At 57.4% G+C, this 21114-nt stretch overlaps 2 protein-coding genes across 13 annotated transcripts in view; both read right to left on the reverse strand.

Moving 5' to 3' along the window:
- MTG2 (mitochondrial ribosome associated GTPase 2) overlaps window positions 1–21114 on the reverse strand; it is a 164707-nt gene that overhangs the window by 22438 nt on the left and 121155 nt on the right. The gene's annotated exons all lie outside the window — the stretch shown is intronic.
- Window positions 1–21114, reverse strand: part of SS18L1 (SS18L1 subunit of BAF chromatin remodeling complex) — a 29922-nt gene that overhangs the window by 8524 nt on the left and 284 nt on the right. For 2 of the 12 annotated variants that reach the window (XR_007472418.1, XM_049700055.1), the window contains exons 1-8: window positions 9507–21103; window positions 8426–8502; window positions 7956–8040; window positions 7227–7371; window positions 6518–6715; window positions 5589–5750; window positions 5314–5418; window positions 4417–4509 (exon numbers count right to left, since the gene is read on the reverse strand). Coding sequence is in view for 11 of the 12 variants with exons in the window: in XM_049700055.1 (XP_049556012.1) it covers window positions 4417–4509; window positions 5314–5418; window positions 5589–5750; window positions 6518–6715; window positions 7227–7371; window positions 7956–8040; window positions 8426–8502; window positions 9507–9587 (946 nt within the window). In the remaining variant the exon portion in view is untranslated. Of the gene's footprint in view, window positions 1–4416; window positions 4510–5313; window positions 5419–5588; window positions 5751–6517; window positions 6716–7226; window positions 7372–7955; window positions 8041–8425; window positions 8503–9506; window positions 21104–21114 lie in introns of those variants that run through there. The other 10 variants (XM_049700063.1, XM_004282329.3, XM_049700060.1 and 7 more) reach the window with 9 other exon arrangements.

Here is a 21114-nt window from a genome sequence, read left to right on the forward strand (position 1 = left end):
AGCCGTATGATCCCCACAGTTCAAAGGGACCCCAGAAGTTTTGGGACACCCTCGTCTTATTGGCAAACATGCAAGCCAGGGTTCCAGCTCAGACCTGTAATGTGTTTTCCTGTGACTTTATGAACGAAAAGAGGCAGACGTTTGCCCTTGTGTTCTGCATCTATATGTGGGTACAGTCCCAGAGATGTTTTAGGTTCACTTACTTTTTCTTTTCCCAGAGAAAATGGCTTAATTCTCATTTTCAAAACTCTAACTAGCCAGCCAGCACCCGTGCTAAAGCCTCATTTTGGAAGGAAGCTCCTGGTAAGAAAATAACTGGGAGAGCAGTAAACATATTACCAAGTAATTACCAACAGTTAAAGGGAGTATTGGGGACTTCCCTGGTGGCGCAGGGGTTAAGAATCCACCTGCCAATGCAGGGGACACGGGTTCGAGCCCCGGTCCGGGAAGAGCCCACATGCCGCGGAGCAACTAAGCCCGTGTGCCACAACTACTGAGCCTGCGCTCTGGAGCCGGCGAGCCACAACTGCTGAGCCCATGTGCCGCAACTACTGAAGCCTGCGTGCCTAGAGCCCGTGCTCCGCAACAGGAGAGGCCACCGCAGTGAGAAGCCCGCGCACCGCAACGAAGAGTAGCCCCCACTCGCCGCAACTAGAGAAAGCCCACACACAGCAAAGACCCAATGCAGCCAGAAATAAATACATAAAATAAATAAATTTTTTAAAAAAGGGAGTATTAACAACGATTTAAAAATCTTTCTACGTGTGTAATGGAAAAGAACCTAAAAAAAGAATATATATACACGTGTGTCTGTGTGTGTGTGTGTGTGTGTGTGTGTATAACTGAATCACTTTGCTGTACAGCTGAAACACAACATTGTAAATCAACTATATTTAAACAAAACTTTAAAAATACATTAATAAAAATCTTGCTACGAAGTCTTCCTAATGCAGGTCTTAAGAGTTTTAGATTGGTGTAGAGACTAAATTCCATTCTGTTTTCAAAACACCTTTATAAGAAAACCAATTTAAGTTTAGTTTCATCGTTTTTTTCAAAACCACAGTGTCTGGCCTTTAACCGCAGAGTGTGGGTCTTTCTCTGCATGAGACCCCGTCCTCTAGCAGGAGCAGGCGGGGCGAGGGGACCCGGGGTGTTTACCCCCTGTGGCACCAGACAGCCTGGAAAGGAGGGCTGCTTGTGGTTTTCTTGTTCTTGTCTTTGTTTTTAGTTAATTAAGTTTTTTATAGATTTTTTTTCATTTAAAATATTTTTATTTTATTGTTTATTTGTTTATTTTTGGCTGCGTTGGGTCCTTGTTGCTGCGCGCGGGCTTTCTCTAGTGGCGGCAAGCAGGGGCCACTCTTCGTTGTGGTGCACGGGCTTCTCACTGCAGTGGTTTCTCTTGTTGCGAAGCACGGGCTCTAGGCACATGGGCTTCAGTAGTTGTGGCTCACGGGCTCTAGAGTGCAGGCTCAGTAGTTGTGGCACGTGGGCTCAGTAGTTGCGGCATGCAGTCTCAGTAGTTGTGGCACACAGGCTCAGTAGTTGTGGCACGTGGGCTCAGTCGTTGTGGCGCGTGGGCTCTAGATCGCAGGCTTAGTAGTTGTGGTGCATGGGCTTAGTTGCTCCGCAGCATGTGGGATCTTCCCGGACCAGGGCTCGAACCCGTGTCCCCTGCATTGGCAGACGGATTCTTAACCACTGCACCAACCAGGGAAGTCCAGTAAAATGTAAGTATTTTAAAACTGGGATCCTGATAATGTACATTTTAGAATAACAGCTTTATTGAGAGCGAATTCATGTAGAAAGGCTTAAAACCCCATAAGAAAGTTCAATTTCCAGCTGCGCAGAACAATGAAGGAACACATGCTCTACAGCGCAGGAGCTCTTCTCCAAAGTGGGCTCTGAGGAATCTGCTGGGTTTTCTGATTGGTCATCATCTAAGGAAACACCTTGACAGCTGCTCCCTCCTCACAACCATGACCGGTCCCAGCAACAATGGCCGATGGGACGGCCGATGGCCGAGGAGGCGTCAGTGACCAGTGGAGACCCAGGTTCACTGTCTTTGTGAGGAATGCATCGGAGAAATTCATCAGAGACTTGGCAGGTTTTCTCCAGGGTTTCAGAGTTATGGGGTCAGTCTGCATATTCTCGTGTCTTACAACCCCTTTTCTCTTTCTAGGATAACGGGTAAAGGAGTTAATTCACAGCAGCAGCCGCCGTGGCCTAGACACAGCAGGTGTGCAGGGGGTGAGAACCTGGCGCAACTCTCACGCACCCAGAAAAACCTTCTCTTGACCCGGGGCCAAATCCCAGTAGAAGATGGACCTGTATGGACAACTCTGAAAGGAGAGAGGCAGGACTTCTTTGAACAAGCCTGAGCGATTCTCAGGAGGGTTTCGTGGGAGCAGCAGAGCTGGGGAGCCCAGACTGCTCTTCCTAGAACAGCCTGGGACAGCGACAGCGGCTCCAGGGCCTTCCCTCCACCACTGGCCGGTACAACGACTTCTCTTGTTTTTCCTCTCCTTTTCATTTGTTTCTATCTTTAAGAATCTTGCAACATTCTGTGACATGGCCGTGAAAAAAGGAACCACTTATTTGTGAAAGAAGAGGCTGGTGTTGTCATTAAACGTGGCAGGAACGTGGCCGTAGGACAGCCAGAGGTGCTAATGCACAGGGTGACCGACCCGTCTATACAGCCTTGTCGCCAAGCAAGGATGAGCCTCGGGGACCCGCGTGGCAGCCATTTGGGGCGGAGCCGTCCCCACCATCCCCAACGCCTGATCACAGTCACCGTCGCCATCGGGGGAAACGCCCCAAACAGCGGTGCTGCAACCCCAGGACTGGGGGGTGTGGGCGGGTCTGGGGGGCCACAGGGTTAGTGCTTTGATTTTCAGTAAGTTTGACTTCTAACTGGGCGATTCAGAAATAAAAAAACAAACCAAGTCCGTCTTCAACAGGTCCGGGGAGGAAGGCCCCCTCCCCCGCCCAGCCTCATCATCTCCATCGCTGTCCCAGGTGTTTCTCCAGAGGCTGTCTGTGGTGTGTGTGCTCTTAGCGCCCTTTGTTTTACGCAGCAGGTGGCGCCCGGACACCCTGGTCCTGTACACCTGGCATGACCCGGGGGAACATGCCACAGAAGCGCCCTGGACGTGTCACAGCGGACACTGGCTCTGTCCAGCCCTTGCTCCTGCAAACCTCACGGACAGGAAATGCCATCGGGACTTCCAGGTTTCCTCTGCAGTGGCCCCGACAGCAACAGTGTCCTGCTCGGCTGGGTCGGCCATGCCCTGGTCCCTTCCTGACACTGGTCCTCTCATTCCGGGGACCCCACAGGGCTCCTGCCAGATACCACCTCCTGTGCACAACCCCAGGACCAGCCACCCGTGCCCCTCAAGGTTCCCCATCCGCCTGGGGGACAAACCTAATTACTAGAAAGTTCTTTCTGTTGGCTTCAGGCGACCCCCTTATTGCTCCCACCCAACATCCTGCCCTTCTCAGGGCCGCAGGCCACTTATGCGCCCAGCCCTCTCAAAGCAAACTCCCCCCCGCACCTCCCACCCTAAGCAAGACCCGGCAGGCCACCGGCTGCGGTATGGCCGGTACCGTGTTAACACGTGCAGGGGTCATTAACAAGGCGGAACAAAATGCTTCCAGATCCAGAAGGAAACTGCGTCATATGCCACACTTGCCTTAAAAGAAGTCCCTGAATGTTTTAGCAAACTCATCAATTATGAAAGACAATCGGACGCAACCCAAAGCGAGGGTACAGAACTGTGCCCTTCAGACTTCAACGAGCTCGTCCTGGGGAGCAGCAGGCGAGGCAGGCAGGGGCCCTCCCGCGGAGGAGGCTGAGCCCCGCTTTCCTGGAGGGGGAGGGGAGCAGGGTCGAGGAGGGGAAGTGGGGAGTTAGTGTTTATTGGGGACAGCGTGTCAGGTTGGGGAGGCGAGAAGGCTCTGAGATGATGTGGTGATGACGGTGGTCGCACAACAGTATGAATGTGCTTAGTGCCGCTGAACTGTGCACTTAAAAATGGTTAAAATGGTAAACTTTACGTTTTTTACAACTTAAAAAAAGTCACCCCAAAAGTCACATTTTCGAGTCATCTGTTCTGTACATATCATCTGCCTTTTCCTCTCCGGGCCCCTGGCAGCCTTGCCATTGTCCCCAATCCTGATGTCCAGACCAAGGCCCAGGACCACGCCATGCTGTGAGCTTAATGGCTCCTCTCCTCTCGGGGCCCCTGGGGCGGCAGGAAGTCCCCGCACCTGAGAACCGTGTGAGAACCGACTATGCCTGTTTCTTCCCAAATCCGTGTTTGGTGACGTCACCTCAGCGGCTTTATCGGCGCCTGGCCCCCATCTCCATACGTCCCACGCCCGTCGGGCCCGGAACCTGAGGCCCGGCCACCTTACCGCCCTCGTAGTAGTGCTGCGTGGACTCCTCAAACGACCGGTCATAGCTCTGCTCCGTGTAGGACGCCGGCTGGTAGGCGTAATCGCCATGTCCTGCAAGCAAACAGGGTGCCCTGCAGTCAGCGGAGGCCCCGGCTGCCCAGACCCAGGAGAGGCCGCATGAACTCGGCCGTCGGGTCAGGAGACCCTGGCGCTGGGTGCGGTCCGGTTTCCCTAGACGGAACCCCCGGGGGCACTTCCTGCCGACAGGCAGCTGCGGTTCCCTCACTTTAAAGTGCAGACGGCCACCTGCCCCTCGGGGCAGCGTGAGGATCAACCAGCCACGGTGTACAGAGTGTACTTGGTGGCCGATGCGTGACACACACGTGGACGTCAGCTCTTAACGTCGCTACACGGTCACCATCCCCCCGCTGGCTCCCTTCGGAGCGCGTGACACCTCGTGAGGCCCGGCCACCATTCCACAGGGGGGTCACGGCTTGCCCTTCCCCGGTCTTGGCCACCTCCCCAGCACCAGGCCTGCTCACGCACCCTGCCTGGGGGGTCCTCCCCAAATCCCACCCGTCCTCTGCGGCCATGTTAAACGCCACCTCCACAAACCCTGGGGCCACTTGAAGATGCCTGAAAGGTGACACGGAAAAGGAAAAGAAGCTGCAGAAGTTGTAACTGAGCAGCTGGGAGGGGAGCGTTACGAGACGGTCGGCTCACGCTTGTCACCTTCCTGAGAGCATCTCACGATGAACTCGCGTCCAGCCTCAGGACTGCGCTCCCAGCCCCAGGCGGCCAGTGCCGGAAGCTCCTCTCAGCAGAGGCCCGCCGCCCGCCCCCAACGGGGACTCGCTCTGGGGTCCGAATTGGGAACGACCAGTGAGCAGCGGACGGAAGCCACTGCGGCCTCACCGTCCGGGTAGTACTGCTGGCTCATGGGCTCCGAGGCGGCCTGGCCATGGCCGTACTGCTCGCCGCCGTAGTACTCCTCCTGGCCCAGGTACTGCTGGGACGAGCCTAGGGGACAGCGCCGGATGTCACCTCCCCGAGCCCCAGAACCTCCCCAACGGGCCCCCAATCAGAGGACACTCCACCAGGCCCGCCCAGGGGACACGGGGAGGCCTGCCCCACGCACTGCACGCACTGCCCCTCCCCCACCGTTCCCTGCACCGGGGGCGGGGCCTCACCTTGCTGGGAGGGCCGGTAGGGCGCCATGGGCCGCTGCCCCATCATGCTGCCCGCCTGCCCGCTCTGGCCCATCATGGCCATGGACTGGCCCTGGTAGTGCTGGCTCCCGCCCTGGGCCGCGCTGTAGTGGGACGAGGCTGCCTGCTGGTGCATCATGGACACTGGGGGACACGACAGACCCCGTGTAACCCAAGAAGCTCCTGGGCAGCACCCCGCAGGCCCGCCTGAGCCCTCCTCCCGGGCTGGGCCTGTGCAGCTCTGCCCCGCGAGGCCACGCCACCCTTCCTGCCAACGCGCCTTTGGGCAACTCATAAAATGTGAAATGCCGGCGCCCACGCCCCTAAGTCCCCAAGGCTGGTCCCAGAGGAGCCTATCGCCTCGCCCTCCCCCAAGACCCGGGTCTCGAAGGCTCCAGTGGGGGCCCCGCCTGCCTGTCCTTTCCTGCCACCCCTGCTCGGGACCCTCCAGGGCAGCACCGTCCAGCACAGGGGACGTGAGCCACGTCAGAGAATGAGACGAAACAGGGGGAATCTATTTCAGTGACATTTTATTTGACTCAATATATCCAAACTAGATTGTCTTCAATGTGTAATTAGCGTAGCGAGAGCTAAGGAGATAATTCACATCCTCTTTTTCTGTTCTAAGCCTTTGAACCCCGGTGCGTCTGACTGTCCTGGGACACCCTGGTTGGGACCTGACGCTTCCCAAGTGCTCAAGGCCCCGCAGTCCTACCTGCCCCTCAGCCTCCCACTCCTGTGCACTGGCTGCCACCCAGTCCTCCCAGCGGGGCGGCTGCTGCCCCTCCTCAGAGCCTCCCCTGAAGCCGCCCAGCCCCCGGCCCTCGCCCCTTGGGGGTTTCCGGAGGAGGGTGGCCCTGGGGACCACGTTGGCCTGCGCTGGAGGGGAGCGGGGTCTCTGGGGATGGTACCTGGGTTGGACTGCATGTTGATGTTGGCCCGGGACACGTAGCTGCTGATGGCGCCCTGGCCCTGCAGGGGGATGCTCTGCGAGGCCGGTCCCGAGTGGCTGTAGCCGGGCCCCGAGCCGTGGCTGCTGCCGGACATGCTCATGGAGGTGGTGGGCAGCGTGCTCTGCGCCGTCTGCTGCAGAGTCACGTGGTTTGGACCTGCCAGGGCGGTGGGGGGGGGGGGCGCGCTGAAACCCACCAAAGACCACCTCTGACGGTAGCCCTGGCCTCGCGCTAGGGCCTCCCCCCCGCCCCCCGGGCCAGCTTCCTTCACGCGGCTGTTGGGGGGAGGCTGACCATGGTCAAGGACGCAACGAGCGAGGGACACGGGCGCGTGACCAGGAAATGCACACACGTGCTGAGCGCGCAGAGGGGCCGCCTGCTCCCTGTTACCTTTATCAATGGTTCCCGACGGCTAGTGGCGGTTCTCAACCCAAGGACAGGAGCCCCACACGGAAGCCCGCGCTCTGAGGTGACGCAGCCCCAGTTCGCAGGGGACCTGGAATAAGGGCCTTATCCCTCCGCGTGTCACCCCGAGCACGTGTGCCTGCAGCAGGGCCTCTGGTAGGAGAGGGTCCCCACCGCGGTGGCCTGCCACCCGGGAGCCCAGTCGGTGACCCCGTTGCCCCCCGGAACCAACCCAGAGCCCAGCGTGCCCAGGGCCGCTCACCGTTGCCGATCTGGGCCTGCATGAGGGAGGGTGGCGGCAGGCCCGCGCTGATGGCGTCGCTGAGGCTGCCCTGCGAGTGCAGGCCCTGGCCCGAGCCGCTCTGCGACAGCCCTCCGGGGCCCAGCGCCAGGCTCTGGGTTGGCGGCTGTGGCAGCAGGAAGGGCACCGAGAGGGTTAGCGTGGAGAAGGGCCACCAGGAGCCGCTCCGGGGGCTCAGCCGCCCTGAGACCCACAGCCATACCCCATGGCTGCCGGCCAGCACCTCCAGGGTGGGACACCGCCCTCATGCAGCTGGACGCCGCTGACTGCCGGCTCGGACACCTCAGGCCAAGATGGAAATGCTATGCCAAGCATTCCCCGGGCTATCGACACACACTTGGAGGTTTAAAGCCGGGCCCCCCTTTCCTGGGACTCAGGGAGCTGCGTCCACCTCACCTTGCCCACACCCGCCCCACCCCTCTTGGTCTCAGCTGGCCAGCCGGCTCTGGCCCTCACACCCCCTGTGCCCCAGGGCCCTTGCACAGCCTGTCCGGTGCCTCAGCACCAGGTTCCCAGGGTGCTCTCCGCCCCCAGCCCAAGCCCACCTCTGATCACAGGAGGCAGACGGGAGGTGGAGCTCACCAGTGACCCCTGGCAACCTCACCTCCCAGATCTGGACCAAAGAGCAGCCCCAAAGGTTTGGACAACGCTGTCTACACCTGGGCCCCCCACCCCGTGGCAGGCACTCACGGCGGGCAGCAGGGACTGCATGTTCTGGTTAGAATCCGCGATCGTGGCCAGGTAGACCAGGTTCCGGTGCAGGATCTGCTGGTACCTGCAGGCGAGGGCGCGGTTGAGGGGGAGGAGGGTGTGCACGGGCAGGCGGCACAGTGCTCTGCGGTCCAGGATGAGGGGGGAGACCCCCGACCTGGTGGCCAAGGGGGAGTGGCTACCGGGTCAGTTCAGAGAATGGGGGGGGCCCTGGGGTCACACGAGGTCCCACCTGGAGGAGCTTGCTGTCCCCTGGTGCGGCTGGCCTGGGCCCCTCCAGTGGTCCCCTCTCCCCCACACTCCCACTCCCCTCCAAACCTGCCCACCTCTCCCTGGGGAGCCACCCAGGGGCGCTGACCCAGCAGCTTAGCTGACCCTGAGGCCCCACTCGCTCAGGCCACCAAGCCCCAGAGGCAGCCGGGACGGGCACGGGCAGCCACGCCACTCACTGGGTGCACTCGGCCGTCTTGCCCTTGCTCTGATAGTCCAGGATGCACTGGATCAGGTGGTGGTTCTCGTCCAGCATCTGAAGGAGAAGCAGACGTGAGCGGGGGAACACGGTGCGTCCGCGGGCGGCCCGCTGCGGGGCTCGCGAGCCCCGGCTCACGGCTCACGCGGCCCAGCGGTGCCCGTCAGCAGAACCGCCCCCTCACGGCCCCATCCAGCAGGGCCGAGCACTTTCCACATCCCTGTGCCAAGCATGCAGCCCTGCAGGCACCAGGGCCCATCCCTCCCCACACCCGCCCTGCGCCCCCAGTCCAGGTTCTCACTCTGCACAGGAAACCCATAGCCTGCAGGACCCATTTTCTAGGGCCCTTGGCCCCGGTGCTTCTGTCCAGCAAGGGTGGACCCGGAGTCTGGAGTGTCAGGCCCACAAATCACGGCCACACAGTGGGGACTCCGGGGGGGGCCGCCTGCACCCCTGCGAGCATCTCCTAGACCCACGAAGCTGCTGCCCCAGGATGGCCACTCGGCGACAGCACCTGGGTGGCCCGTGGAGACAGGAGGGGACAGAGGCCGCAGAAGAGGGAGGAAGGTCGCGTGGGAGCGTGGGAGGGGCCGCACATGGCCGGCCAGGAGGCCTGGCATGGACACTCCCCACCTGGACGTGGGGCGGGGGTAGGGGGACCCGAGCGCCGAGGGCCAGCCCTGCCGCGGCCTTGCTCGCCTCTCCCTCCCCGCTCAGCCCCTGAGCCTTCAGGGTTGATTTCCCTTGTTCGGGTTTTTTTAGTTATAACCTCCTCCTCTGTGCTTGAGTGTTTTCTCCCCACTGTGGAGCTGATGCCCAAATTCAGCCATTCCCACCCTGGCCAAGGAGCCGGCCCGACACAGGGAACCACCAGAGGGCGCTCTGGGCTGGGGCTGCCGGTGGGGTCCACCCATAGGCAGGCGATCAAACCCAGGGGGACCGGGCATCCCGGCCGTTTGCCCAGGAAGACTTCCCCAGATGAATTAAGAAAGGAAAACAACCACCAAAGGCCACGTCCTCTCCCTCTCAGAGCCACCCTTAAAAGGCTCCACGGGCTCTACCTCCTGGCCTCCCGATGCCCGGCAGGAATCCTCTCCCGAGGCCACACACTCTGCACGCACGGGTGTCCATTTCAGCGTCATTCGTGTCAGCTCGAAAGAGGGGGGACGCCAAATGCTCAGTGACGGGACGACTTAAGCAATGACAGGAAACCACAGGATGAGTCGTTAACCGGACATTACAAACGTCTTTGTAGTTTTTACAAGCCGGAGAAAAATGTTACACTGTTAGGATATTTTTTTTTAAGCAAGGTACTAACTTCACTGAGATGAAGTTTTCCATAACTTCATCTCAGTGAAGTTATGGAAAAAAGACCAGGACACATTGCGGGGAGGATGGCGGGCTGGGTGTGCGCTGAGGTCCAAACCCTCCCAGACCTGGCTGGTGGGAAAGGGGTGAAGACAGTAACCCTTCACCAGGACCAAGTGAACACAGCTGAAACAGCTGCGCAGGCAGCAGGATTCTAGAAGCGGAAGCAACTGGAAGAGCAAGAACTGAATTAGCAGAACCCAGGTGCCGGATGTGACGCAGACCCACACTGGGGACTCACCAGGCTTGGGAGGGCTGAGGCTCTGGGACCTTCCCCACAGCTACCTGGCAGGAGTCCCCAAGGGGGGATTCAGGGAAAATGACCAGCCCAGGAGGAAAGTACCAGACATCGACAGCAGGGGGACACCTCTAGCCAAGACCTCAGATGGGTGACCCGCACCAGCGTTTCCCGGAAGCCTGTAAATTAGATCCAACAAAACCAGCGACAGAGGCCAAAAGCTGGAGGAGACGAAGATTATGCAAGAAGGAAACTTAAAATACAAAAAGAAAGATAACCCAACTATTATTAATATCCTCAAAGATAAAAGAAGTTATTGGATCTATTTTTTTTAAAATAACACACTATTAAACAGAACAAAGAACAAAAAGAGCTCTGGGGTATTTAAAATACATTGACCACAACAAAAAAATCGACAGAAGAGTTGGAACATGAAGTAGTAGAAAACTCCTAGACAGCAGAGCAAAAGACCAATGTAGAAAACAGAAAGGGTGATGAAATTGAAGGACAATCCAAATGGCCAAAAACAATTCTTCTAGGACTTTCAGAAAGACAGGAAGGAAGAAATGCATCCAAAAATAATTGTTCAAAGGACTTCCCTGGCGGTCCAGTGGTAAAGGATCCGCCTTCCAATGCAGGGGACGCGGGTTCGACCCCTGGTCTGGGAACTAAGATCCCACATGCCGTGGGGCTACTAAGCCCACGTGCCTCAACTAGAGAGCCCACGTGCCGCAAACTACAGAGTCCATGCCCTCTGGAGCCCGTGCACCATAACCAGAGAAGAGAAAACCCACATGCTACAACTAGAGAGAAAAAAAATCTGCACACCACAACTAGAGAGCAGCCCGTGCACCACAACGAAGAACCCATGCCACAATGAAAGGTCCTGCATGCCACAACTAAGACCCGACGCAGCCCAAAAAATTAAATAAATAAATAAAATTTATAAAAAACAAAAATAATTGTTCAAGACTTTCCCTCAGAAATTGAAGGATGTGAATGTCCAGATGGAAAGGTTCTCAAAGGACCCAGCTTGACAAACACACTGGGGCACAGCAAGGTCCTAAAAATGAATGGAGTGAAAAGCACAGTACTGAGCACCTCCACACAGGATAGAAGCTTCGGGCAGCAAAGGAGCAATGGCCCAATTGCAAGGGAGCCTCTATAGAAGCGACGACAGGATCAAAAGCAGGAACCCCTGAGTGACGACCAAATCCTCGAGGGACTTCCAGAGGAGGGATGACAGGAGCCTAAGGGAGACACTGAGGAGGGATAACAGGACCTGAGAGAGACTTCATGAGGGGAGATACCCTGATCCTGAGGGAGACTTTCGAAGGAGTGATGAGCTGATCCTGAGAGAGACTCCTGAGGAGGGATGGTGCAAATCTGAGGGGACTTTCTGAGGAGGGGTGAACCGATCTCGAAGGAGACTTCTGCAGGGGGTGACCTGACCCTGAGGGAGACTTTCTGGGGGAAAATGACCTGATTCTGAGGAGACTTCCTGAGGAAGAATGACCTGATCCTGAGGGAGACTTCCTGAGGAAGAATGACCTGACCCTGAGGGAGACTTTCTGAGGAAGAATGACCTGATCCTGAGGGAGACTTTCTGAGGAAGAATGACCCAATCCTGAGGGAGACTTCCTGAGGAAGAATGACCTGATCCTGAGGGAGACTTTCTGAGGAAGAATGACCCGATCCTGAGGGAGACTTTCTGAGGAAGAATGACCTGATCCTGAGGGAGACTTTCTGAGGAAGAATGACCCGATCCTGAGGGAGACTTCCTGAAGATGGATGGCCCAGATCAGTCAGAGGCTTCCTAAGGAGGGACAACCCTATCCTTGGAAAGACTTTCTGAGAGGGATTACCCAATCCCCAGGGAGACTTCCTGAAGAGAATGACCTGACACTGAGGGAGACTTTCAGAAAAGTCCTGACCCGATCCTGTGGGGGAGATTCTGAGGAGTGATGACCTGATCCTGAGAGGCAGTTTCTGAGGAGGGATGACCCCATCCTGAGAGAGATTTCCTGAGGAAGGATTAGCCAATTCTGACGGGGACTTTCTGAAAAGAATAACCTGACTAAAGGTGTCTTTCAGAGGAGAAAGACTGACAGACTACCTGAGCTGAGGAGGCTTCCATGGCTGGAAGAAAGTCTGGGATAAACTAGTGAGAAGTGATTAAAAATAAAGTGAGGGGTCTTCCCTGGTGGCGCAGTGGTTAAGAATCCGCCTGCCAGTGCAGGGGACACGGGTTCGATCCCTGGTCCGGGAAGATCCCACATGCCGCGGAGCAACTAAGCCCGTGTGCTGCAACTACTGAGCCTGCGCTCTAGAGCCCGCAAGCCACAACTACTGAGCCCGCGTGCCACAACTACTGAAGCCCATGCACCTAAAGACCGTGCTCCGCAACAAGAGAAGCCACTGCAATGAGAAGCCTGTGCACCACAACAAAGAGTAGCCCCTGCTCGCCGCAACTAGAGAAAGCCCATGCGCAGCAATGAAGAAACAAAGCAGCCAAAGATAAATAAATAAATTTATTTTTTTAAAAAAAGTGAGATTGCCAACTGCAGGGAAAAGACAAGACTGGGCAGGAAAAATGAGCATGTGATCCTGCATGGAACAACGGTTTCATCATCACAGCCAGAGGTGAATCTAATCCCAACCACCAGGAAGCCATACTGGGGCAACGGGAGCACAGGTGTGTGGTGGGGGAGGGGCATGCAAATGAGCCAAGTCCCCCTTTTCCATCATCATCATGTGAGGCCAGCAAATGTTATGGACTGAGTATCTGCTGTCCCACCAAAACTCCTATGTTGAAGCCCTAACTCCCAATGTGATGGCACCCGGACGTGGGGCCTTTGGGAGGTAATTAGGTTTAGATGAGGTCATGGGGGTAGAGCCCCCATCAGGAGATCACTGCCTTTGTGAGAAGGAGACAACACCAGAGCATCCTCTGTCTGCTGTGTGAAGACAGCGAGACGATGACAGTCTGCAAGCCAGGGAGCAGGTCCTCGCTGGGAATCAACTCTGCCACCACCTTGGTCTCAGACTTGCAGCCGCCTGGCTGTGACTAATGAATGTCCATGGTATTCTGTTATCATAGTCTGAGTGCATTAAGTCAACAGACAATGCTTAAAGCTAAAAGCATTCCAGAAGTAGCCACTTGGTTTAGCAATGATGAGAGCCAGAGGGTGCTGCTGGGAGGTGGGAAACAGCACAGGGGTGAAAGAATGACCCCTAATTTTTAATACAAGCTCCACAGCACTATTTGATTCTTTATGTGCAGGCAGGGTTTTGCTGAGTAATCTAATCTAACCTAGAAACAAGAAATAGGTGACAGGAGGGAAACCCTGGCTCTCTCCAGATTGGAGATTAGAATATAGATCTTATTTCTTACATGCCTTTGTGTTCACTGAAATTTCTAAGAGAAGCATTTGTTACTGTTATCATTTAAAAGGTGATTTTATTTTTATTATTTTTTTAAAGTTTCTTTTTTTGATCTTTTAAATTTTTTCCTTTTTTCTATTTCTTTAACATTGGAGTATAGCTGCTTTACAACATTGTGTAAGAGATGATTCTCAAGCGTCTGGGATTGCCGGGGCTGGGTGGGTCCAGGGGCTTACCTACTCTTCTCTCTCCCTGGTGTGTGTCTAAAAATGTGTATCCCTAGTACACAGCTGAAAAATAAAGTCACCACTTAACTGACGGGAAGATTAGCGATCTGCTTCTTCACGTACTTATTGCTGTGTCTCCTGAGCTTCCTCACACGTGATTCTGTGTATTCCTGCACAGAAGGCACATCCCTCACTCTCTGCCCTCTTGGGAAGCCTGATTTTCTATAGATTCAGGGGTGACGGGGCAGGTGATGTCGCAGAGAAAGGCTCTGAAGCCGGAGGGCTGAAACCCAAGTGCCAGGCGTGGCCCAGGGCCTCCGGAGGCGAGGATGCTGGGGGCAGAGAGTAGAGACGGTGGCCACATCATCTGGAGGAGCTGGAGCTCAGCATCGAAGGCCACAGCCGCCGAGTGGTGGTGAGATCCCCGTCTCTGAAGGCCTGTCCTAGGCCCAGGCGAGCACGATGGAGAGGCGGCCAGACCCCACTCATGCTCACGGCGGAGCAGGCAGCAGGCGGCCAGAGCTGGGGAGAGACGGCCGTGGGCACACGTCTGCTTGGTGCCCCAAGGCGGCAGCGTGTCGATCATGATTTTAGCAGCGGACACCCCGGTGGGCACCCAGGGATAGCATCTGGGCCATGGCTGGAAAGCTGACCGGGAACGTGCCGGTGGAGTTGAGAGGAAGGGCAGCCCAGGTGGAGGGGACAGCACAGGTAAAAGGCCTGGTGGAGCAGGGCACGTCCAAAAACGGAGACAAAGTTCCAGGAACCTGGAGAAGAGGGTGTGGCACGTCGGAGACGGGGAACGGTGGGGCAGCTGGGGGACAGGGAGTCCTGTGCCCAGCAAAGAGGGTGACTTTCTGAACCTGAGCCTGGGATGACTGCAGAGGCTGATGGGACCAAGGTCACAACACACACGGGCGCCTCTGTTACCCGCCGCTGCATCATAAACATCCCCACGTGCCGTGGTGAAAGCGACAGTTCCTTAGTTCTTGTGATTCTGGGCTGTCAGGGTGGGTCTGCTGCGGGTCTCACGTGGGCTCAGCGCTGGGGTCAGTTCGGGGCCTTCTGCATGTGGTCACCCTGGTGGTCTCAGGGCTCCGAGAGGGCACCTGAAGGCACGGGCCTCACACCAAGCCTCCCCGTGGGGGCGGGAACACAGTGCAGACCCGGGGGGTGTCCCTCCTTGGCTGCTGTTTCTGTGACGATCAACCACAGGCTTTACAAGGGGCTGGACTCGGCTGTGAAGGAACCGATGACTGACGTGGGAGCTCCGCTGCCCGTGGGCCTGCCTGGCCGTGAGGACACGCAGGCGAGGACGCAGGGCCCGGCTCAGGGGACATGTCTGGGGCTGTGGGCGCCACACGTGGGGTCCGGACTGGGTGGGTGAGGGAGCGAGGATGACAGGGAACTGGGAGGGCGAGGGACTGGGGGTCCTAGAGACCACAAAGAGCTGGGCTGGGGCCACCGGGGGAACCTGGGTGAGGATCTCTGAAGGGGGAGTGGTCCCTCACGACGACCCTGGAATAGGGGCCACAGAGGGGCCTGGAAGCCCTGAGGCTTGCCGCTGAGGGGGGCTCAGGTCACCCCACAATGGGCAGAAAGACCCTTCACAACCTCCCTGTGGCTGTTTTTGTAATTAACAAAGTTGCTGCCCTTTAAGTGGGAAGAGGTTCATGGATGGGCTGAAGTCCAGGCAGCCCCAAGGGAAGGGTGGGCCTTGCACCTCCCACCCTCGGCTGCCATTCCAGCCGACCTCGGATAGCTCTGGAAGCATCCCCTGCCCCCCGTCCCCGCTGCGTGCACACAGGGAACATTCCCGTCCCGCTGGTCTCCCAGTCTCCCTGATATCTTGGAGACTGTCCCGTTTCAGCCACAAAGATGCCCCCCTCATTGTTTCCTAGGCTCCAGAGAATTCCACGGAACAAACAAACACGTGGTACTCAGTCAGTCTCTGGCTTCTGTAGCTACAAACAAGGCCACAGTGCATGCCCCCCACACATGGGGTGGACTCCACGTGAGATCAGTCTTGGGAACCACCCGAGGCATGAGCGGGACAAGCCCGGGGCCAGCTGGAGAGCTGGGTGAGCATCACCAGGTGGCTGAACCCTTCTTCCCACCGCAGCTCTCAGGACCGACGCTGCTAATTGATCAGGGCTTCTTCTCCCCAGCACACGGGCAGCCACCACTGCAGGGGACGCACGAACTGCACCGCAGACTCTGCTGATGGACGCTGACAGGACCCCTTCAAACATATTTACCTGATTGGAGAATCCGTGAATCAGGTGTGTGGGTTTCAAAAAACCCCAAACGTTACTCCCATGGTGTCCCTGGGAAGGGCTGGCCCCCGCCTCGTGGTCCTACCTGTGTCTGACACACGTGTTCAACTTCCAAAGACTCTAAGGACGCGATAAGACACGTTAACGTGGACACAACTGCAAACACATGTTCACCTTCCTCAAGCGACTTGGGGCCACCTCCTGTCTCAGTCACCACCACTCCGCCCCCGTGAGCGCAGCTCCCTCTGCCTCGACCCTGGACTCCAGGTGGCTTCCTGTGGTTTGGAATCTCCTCCCCTTCAGAATCCACTCATCACTTCCAGTCAAGGGTCCAATCAAAAGGCTGAGACCGTCACTTGCAAGGTCACGTGCCTTCCTGTGCCAGGTGATCACGTCTAACCACGACGTCATCCTCCTTAAAACAAGGAACCTGAGGCCCAGCAGGGGCTGGGCTGTGCACTGTTACAGCTGAATGAGAGTCTGAACCCAGGAAACCACACACCCCCAGCTCCACGGGACTCCCCCCTCACCCCATCCCAGGGCCCACTGCCCATCCTCCACCCCTGCAACAAAGAGAACCCCGAGCAGCCCCGGTGCAATCGCCCATCTGCTCGGGCCCGGGACCACGTTTCAGGAGCCTTCGCGGCACAAACATCTAGCACCTTCTCCCTGGAGCCTTTTGACTCCCGTCACGTTCACGCGGCAGGGTGCACAGTCGTGGTGCCCGCCACAGAGCAGGAGGTCCAGGCTGGCCCGACTCTGCCCAGGTCCTGCGACTTGGGCACGTCAGCACCTGGCCCCCCTCACTCCGGGGGTGGGGCTCCCGGGGATCGCAGGGGACTCCCAGCACAGAGGCCGGTGCCCAGGCCCTGACCACTGGCCCAGGGAACAGGCTAGGGGCAGAGGGCCGGGCAGTGGGGACACCTCGAGTGAGTGTCACAGGGCCCCTGACTGTGGCCCCTCCCTCCGCCTCCAGACTCTGGAAGACAGATACAGCCCTGGAAGAGGCAGGCGACTGCTTTAGGAAGGGATGGGTGGACTTTACCCAGGTGCTTCCATCGTCCACCAGAGGGCACCCAGGGCAACACCTGCGTTGGAGCAGCGCCTGCAGGAGGGCTCTGTGCCCAGTTTCACTGGGCAGAGGGGACAGAGGCCTGGCGGTGGCTGTTCCCTCCCGGAGAATACACTTCCCCACCCACAGGGACTGCACTCAGAGCCTCCATGGGGCAGGTTCAAGTATGCTCAGGGGCAGCACCCTGGCCCGGGTCCCATCCCCGCCCCTCCCCAGGGCTGGCCCCAAGGACCAGAGTGAAGGGACACGATCACTGCCATTCCCGGAGACCCTTCCCAGGTTCTGCTCACTGGGGAGAAAGCGCTTTCAGAAATGATTAATTAGCCAAGTTCGTGGGAGTCTCAGAGTCCCCAGGCCATCCTCAACTGTGAAGGCAGCTCTAATATTTTAAACGGCCAATTTACCTCCCTTACAAATTAGCCTACACATTCTTTTTTTTTTTTTTAATATTTATTTGGTCGCTCCGGGTCTTAGTTGCGGCAGGCAGGCTCCTTAGTCTCAGCACGTGGGCTCCTTAGTTGCAGCATGCATGCGGGGTCTAGTTCCCGGACCAGGGCTCGAAGCCGGGCCCCCTGCACTGGGAGCGAGGAGTCTTAACCACTGCGCCACCAGGCAAGCCCCTGTCCCACATTCTATAAGAGAAGTTTCAGGTCTGAGAGAGCACAGGGCATCCCCCTGCAACCCAGATGGCCATCCCTTACCCCTGTGCGCCCGCCCCTGCCCCTGGGCACAGAGGACACGGGGACCAGGCCGCCGCCCTGTTGGTCTCACTCTCCCGTGCCAGGCCCATACCAGCTGCCCACCTGTCCCACAGCTCCTGTGGAGCCTGTCTCCCCCTGCACGAGGTGCTGGGGGTACAGAGGGACAAGCCACCATTCCCGCTCTCCGGCCAAGGAAACAAATTAAGGAAACCAATACAAACAGTAATGATAAAACTTACATTTATTAAGCAACTACTATGTGCTACGCGGCAACGAGGCCCCACACGGCAGCCGAGGCCCGCTCCCGGGGGCCCCTCCAACGTGCCCCAGCCCAGCTGTGCGGCCCGCGGAGATGGTGGCAGCCCCACCCCCACCGGTGGCGTCTGGAGCACGGCCTCTGGTCCCAAACCAGGGAGAGCAGTGCAGGGCGGGTTCTGGCCTGCAGGCCAGCTGGCCAGCTACAGGGCCACTGGAGTTTGCTGAGACACGGCTCACCTCCACCTCAGGACCTCTGGCAAAGTCACGTCCCCTGTGGTTCTCACCTGCGTCGCACCTGCACTAATGCTATGCTTGGTCACCACAAGCAAAACCACCTGAGCACGCAGCCCAGGTGCCCCAGATCAGGCTGGCTCTCCCAGCCCCGCCGCTTTTGGCGCCTGTACCTGCTCCCTGCAGACCAAAGGCAGGACCACCCAAGACTTCCTCAGTCTTTGAGACCCTTCCTACCCCTGCTCCTTGGTTCTCCTTGTCTGGTACACCCCTCCCCCACGCATCCTCTTTTATGAGTTGAACTGTGTCCCTCAAAATGATACGTTCAAGTCCTAACTCCCAGTGTCTGTGATCAGGGCCTTATTTGGAAATAGGGTCTTTGCAAATGTAATCAACTTACATTTGAGGTCACACGGATTTGGGTGGGCCCTAAATCTTGTGACTGGTGTCCTTATGAGAAAAGGGAAATTGGACACAGAGACACACACAGGAAGAGGGGCCACACGAAGATGGAGGCAGAGGTGGGGGGGACGCGTCTGAGAGACGAGGAGCTCCAAGGGCTGCCAGCAAACCCCAGAAGCTCAGAGGAAAGCCTGGAACAGATCCTCCCTCGGAACCCCAGGAAGGAACCAACCCTGCCAACACTGTGACTTCGGACTTCTGCCCACTGGAACTGTAAGAAAATTAATTTCTGCTGTTTTAAACTACCCCGTTTGTGGTAATCTGTTATGGCAGCCACAGGAAGCGAATACAACTGCCTATCCCAAACACTTGCACTAATGGAACCAGTGTCACAGATGCTCCAGCGTGTACCAGACACTGACTATGCCGGACACTGTGCCAACCTGGGAAGACAACAAGAACAGGTCAGCGACACGAAAACCTGGGAGCCCAAGTGATGTGTCAAAGTGCTATACTCACCACATGACTCAAGGGGGCATGACGAGGGGACATTTCAGTGGGGCCTTGAAGGCAGAGTAGGAGTTTGCCGGGCAGGCTCCTATCCAAACATACGCTAAGGACAAGACTATACTTCTTGCTCTCTGACTACCTTGCACACTTCCAAGGAACCCCTGGCTTTTCTCCATGCTCTGAGCATGAGCACGTGCTGTGGACACAGAGTGCAGAACACGGACCTCTCATGCCCTCTCAGGACACCAGTAAAAGAGCCCCGGGTATGTATATTTACGGACAAAACAGCAAGGTGAGTACACGGACTGCGAGCCCTACCAGGTCAAATCAGGTGACAGCCTAAGGTGAAGACCCATCTCCAAAGGTCAGCAGGCAGATTTTCTGCCCCGGGATGCAGTCTTTCTGGTCTGAGGTTTGGAAGCAGTGCTCCAACACACACTTTTGCCTGGAGACTTCGGGGAGCTTTAATAGGGGGTGGGTGCAAAGTGCAAACAACTGGATGAATGTTGACGCCAAGGCACCTTCAGGAACAGTGACTACACTCATCACACTTAAGCTCCATAAAGCCAGGGTCCGCAGAGGCCCTTGGGCTGCCAGCATGTGCATCTGAGCCACAACGCTTGACTCCGCCCAGCCCATTGTCCCACCCAGAAGTCACTGTCGGGGCAGAGCCGCTGTCTGGACTCTACCTTAGCAGTGGGCACTCAGCCTCCCTATACCTGTGCCCTGATTGATAAAATGTGGATGACAATAACCACCACGAGAAAGTAAATGAACTAAGACCTGCAAAGCCCTCAGAATAAGGCCTGGTATACAGTAAGCACCCCACAAGTGTTGACTAAACAAATAAAAACACCCCACTTTTAAACCTGTATTTCTCCTGCTCCTCAAGTCATCTCTTTCCTATTTAGCGTTTACTGAGGCTTCTAATTTGTCAAAACCAGTCACAGCAAAAGTAGTCTCAAAATAGCCAAGAGGCTGAGGACAAGTCCCCCAGGTCCTGTCACGTCATCAAGGAAGAAGGGCTATGACCATCAAGGTGAGTCCCTTGGGGAAAAAGGAGGCTCATGGAAACCAAGGGATACTGCCAAGGACACCAGATTAGAAAAGAAAACAACGTAGCTACCAAAGACACTGAGAAAATTCAAATGGGAAGGACTAACACCCCCTTTCTTCTGAGCTTATCTTCTAAACACAAACAGCAGGAAAATTTAAATCTCAATTTCAAAACTTAAGGCTTTGTTAAAGGTGCCCCCAAGCCCAGAAGGTTATCTCTAGAAAACCACGAGGCCAAACTTACAGAACGCGGGCAAGGCTGTAAAGCGAATCTGTAAAGTTTCTGTTAGGTGAGAAGGTTGGCCAGGTGTCACGCTGAAAAACAATTTGACACTCGAATAAGGGCGGCGAAGCTTGGCCAGCAGGTCAGCCCCGAGCTGTCGCGCGCTCCTTAAAGGGTTGCGGGGCTGCTGGAACGTCGTCCCACACTCTGGATGCGCCCCTTTGTGCCTCGGACTGCCAACACCTAAGGCGGCGGGCGTGGCCGGGTCCCCGTCGCCCCATGCGCCCCGTGGCGCCTCCACCAGTCAAGCTGCGCGCAGGGACCGGGGACGCCCACCTCGCAGAGTCACGGCTTTCACCAGCCAGGTGGGTCCCCTTAGCGCGCCGAGCGGCCAGCGGACACCACCCCGCGAGCACCCGGTCCCGCCGCCTTGCCCCCCTGCCCGCAGACCCTGGTCCCGAAAGCGGCGGGTCCCCACTGTGCCTGGCGCGGCCCGGGGTCGTTCACGGCTTGGCTCCGCCGACACCACCCCGCGGGCCGCCCCGCGCCCCCGCCCAGGCTGGCGCACGCCGGCCGCGAAGCGCGCGCCGGGCCACGGCGGGGTCGCGGCGGTCGACTGCGCCCCGGCTTTGTTCGAGCCCCGCGCCCGCCGGCTGCCCTCGACCCGGCCCGGCACCCGCCCGCACCCCGCGGCCCCGCAGCCCCGGCCCGCGGCCCCCAGCC

Source organism: Orcinus orca, chromosome 16, assembly GCF_937001465.1.
Source record: "Orcinus orca chromosome 16, mOrcOrc1.1, whole genome shotgun sequence".
Lineage (NCBI taxonomy): Eukaryota > Metazoa > Chordata > Mammalia > Artiodactyla > Delphinidae > Orcinus > Orcinus orca.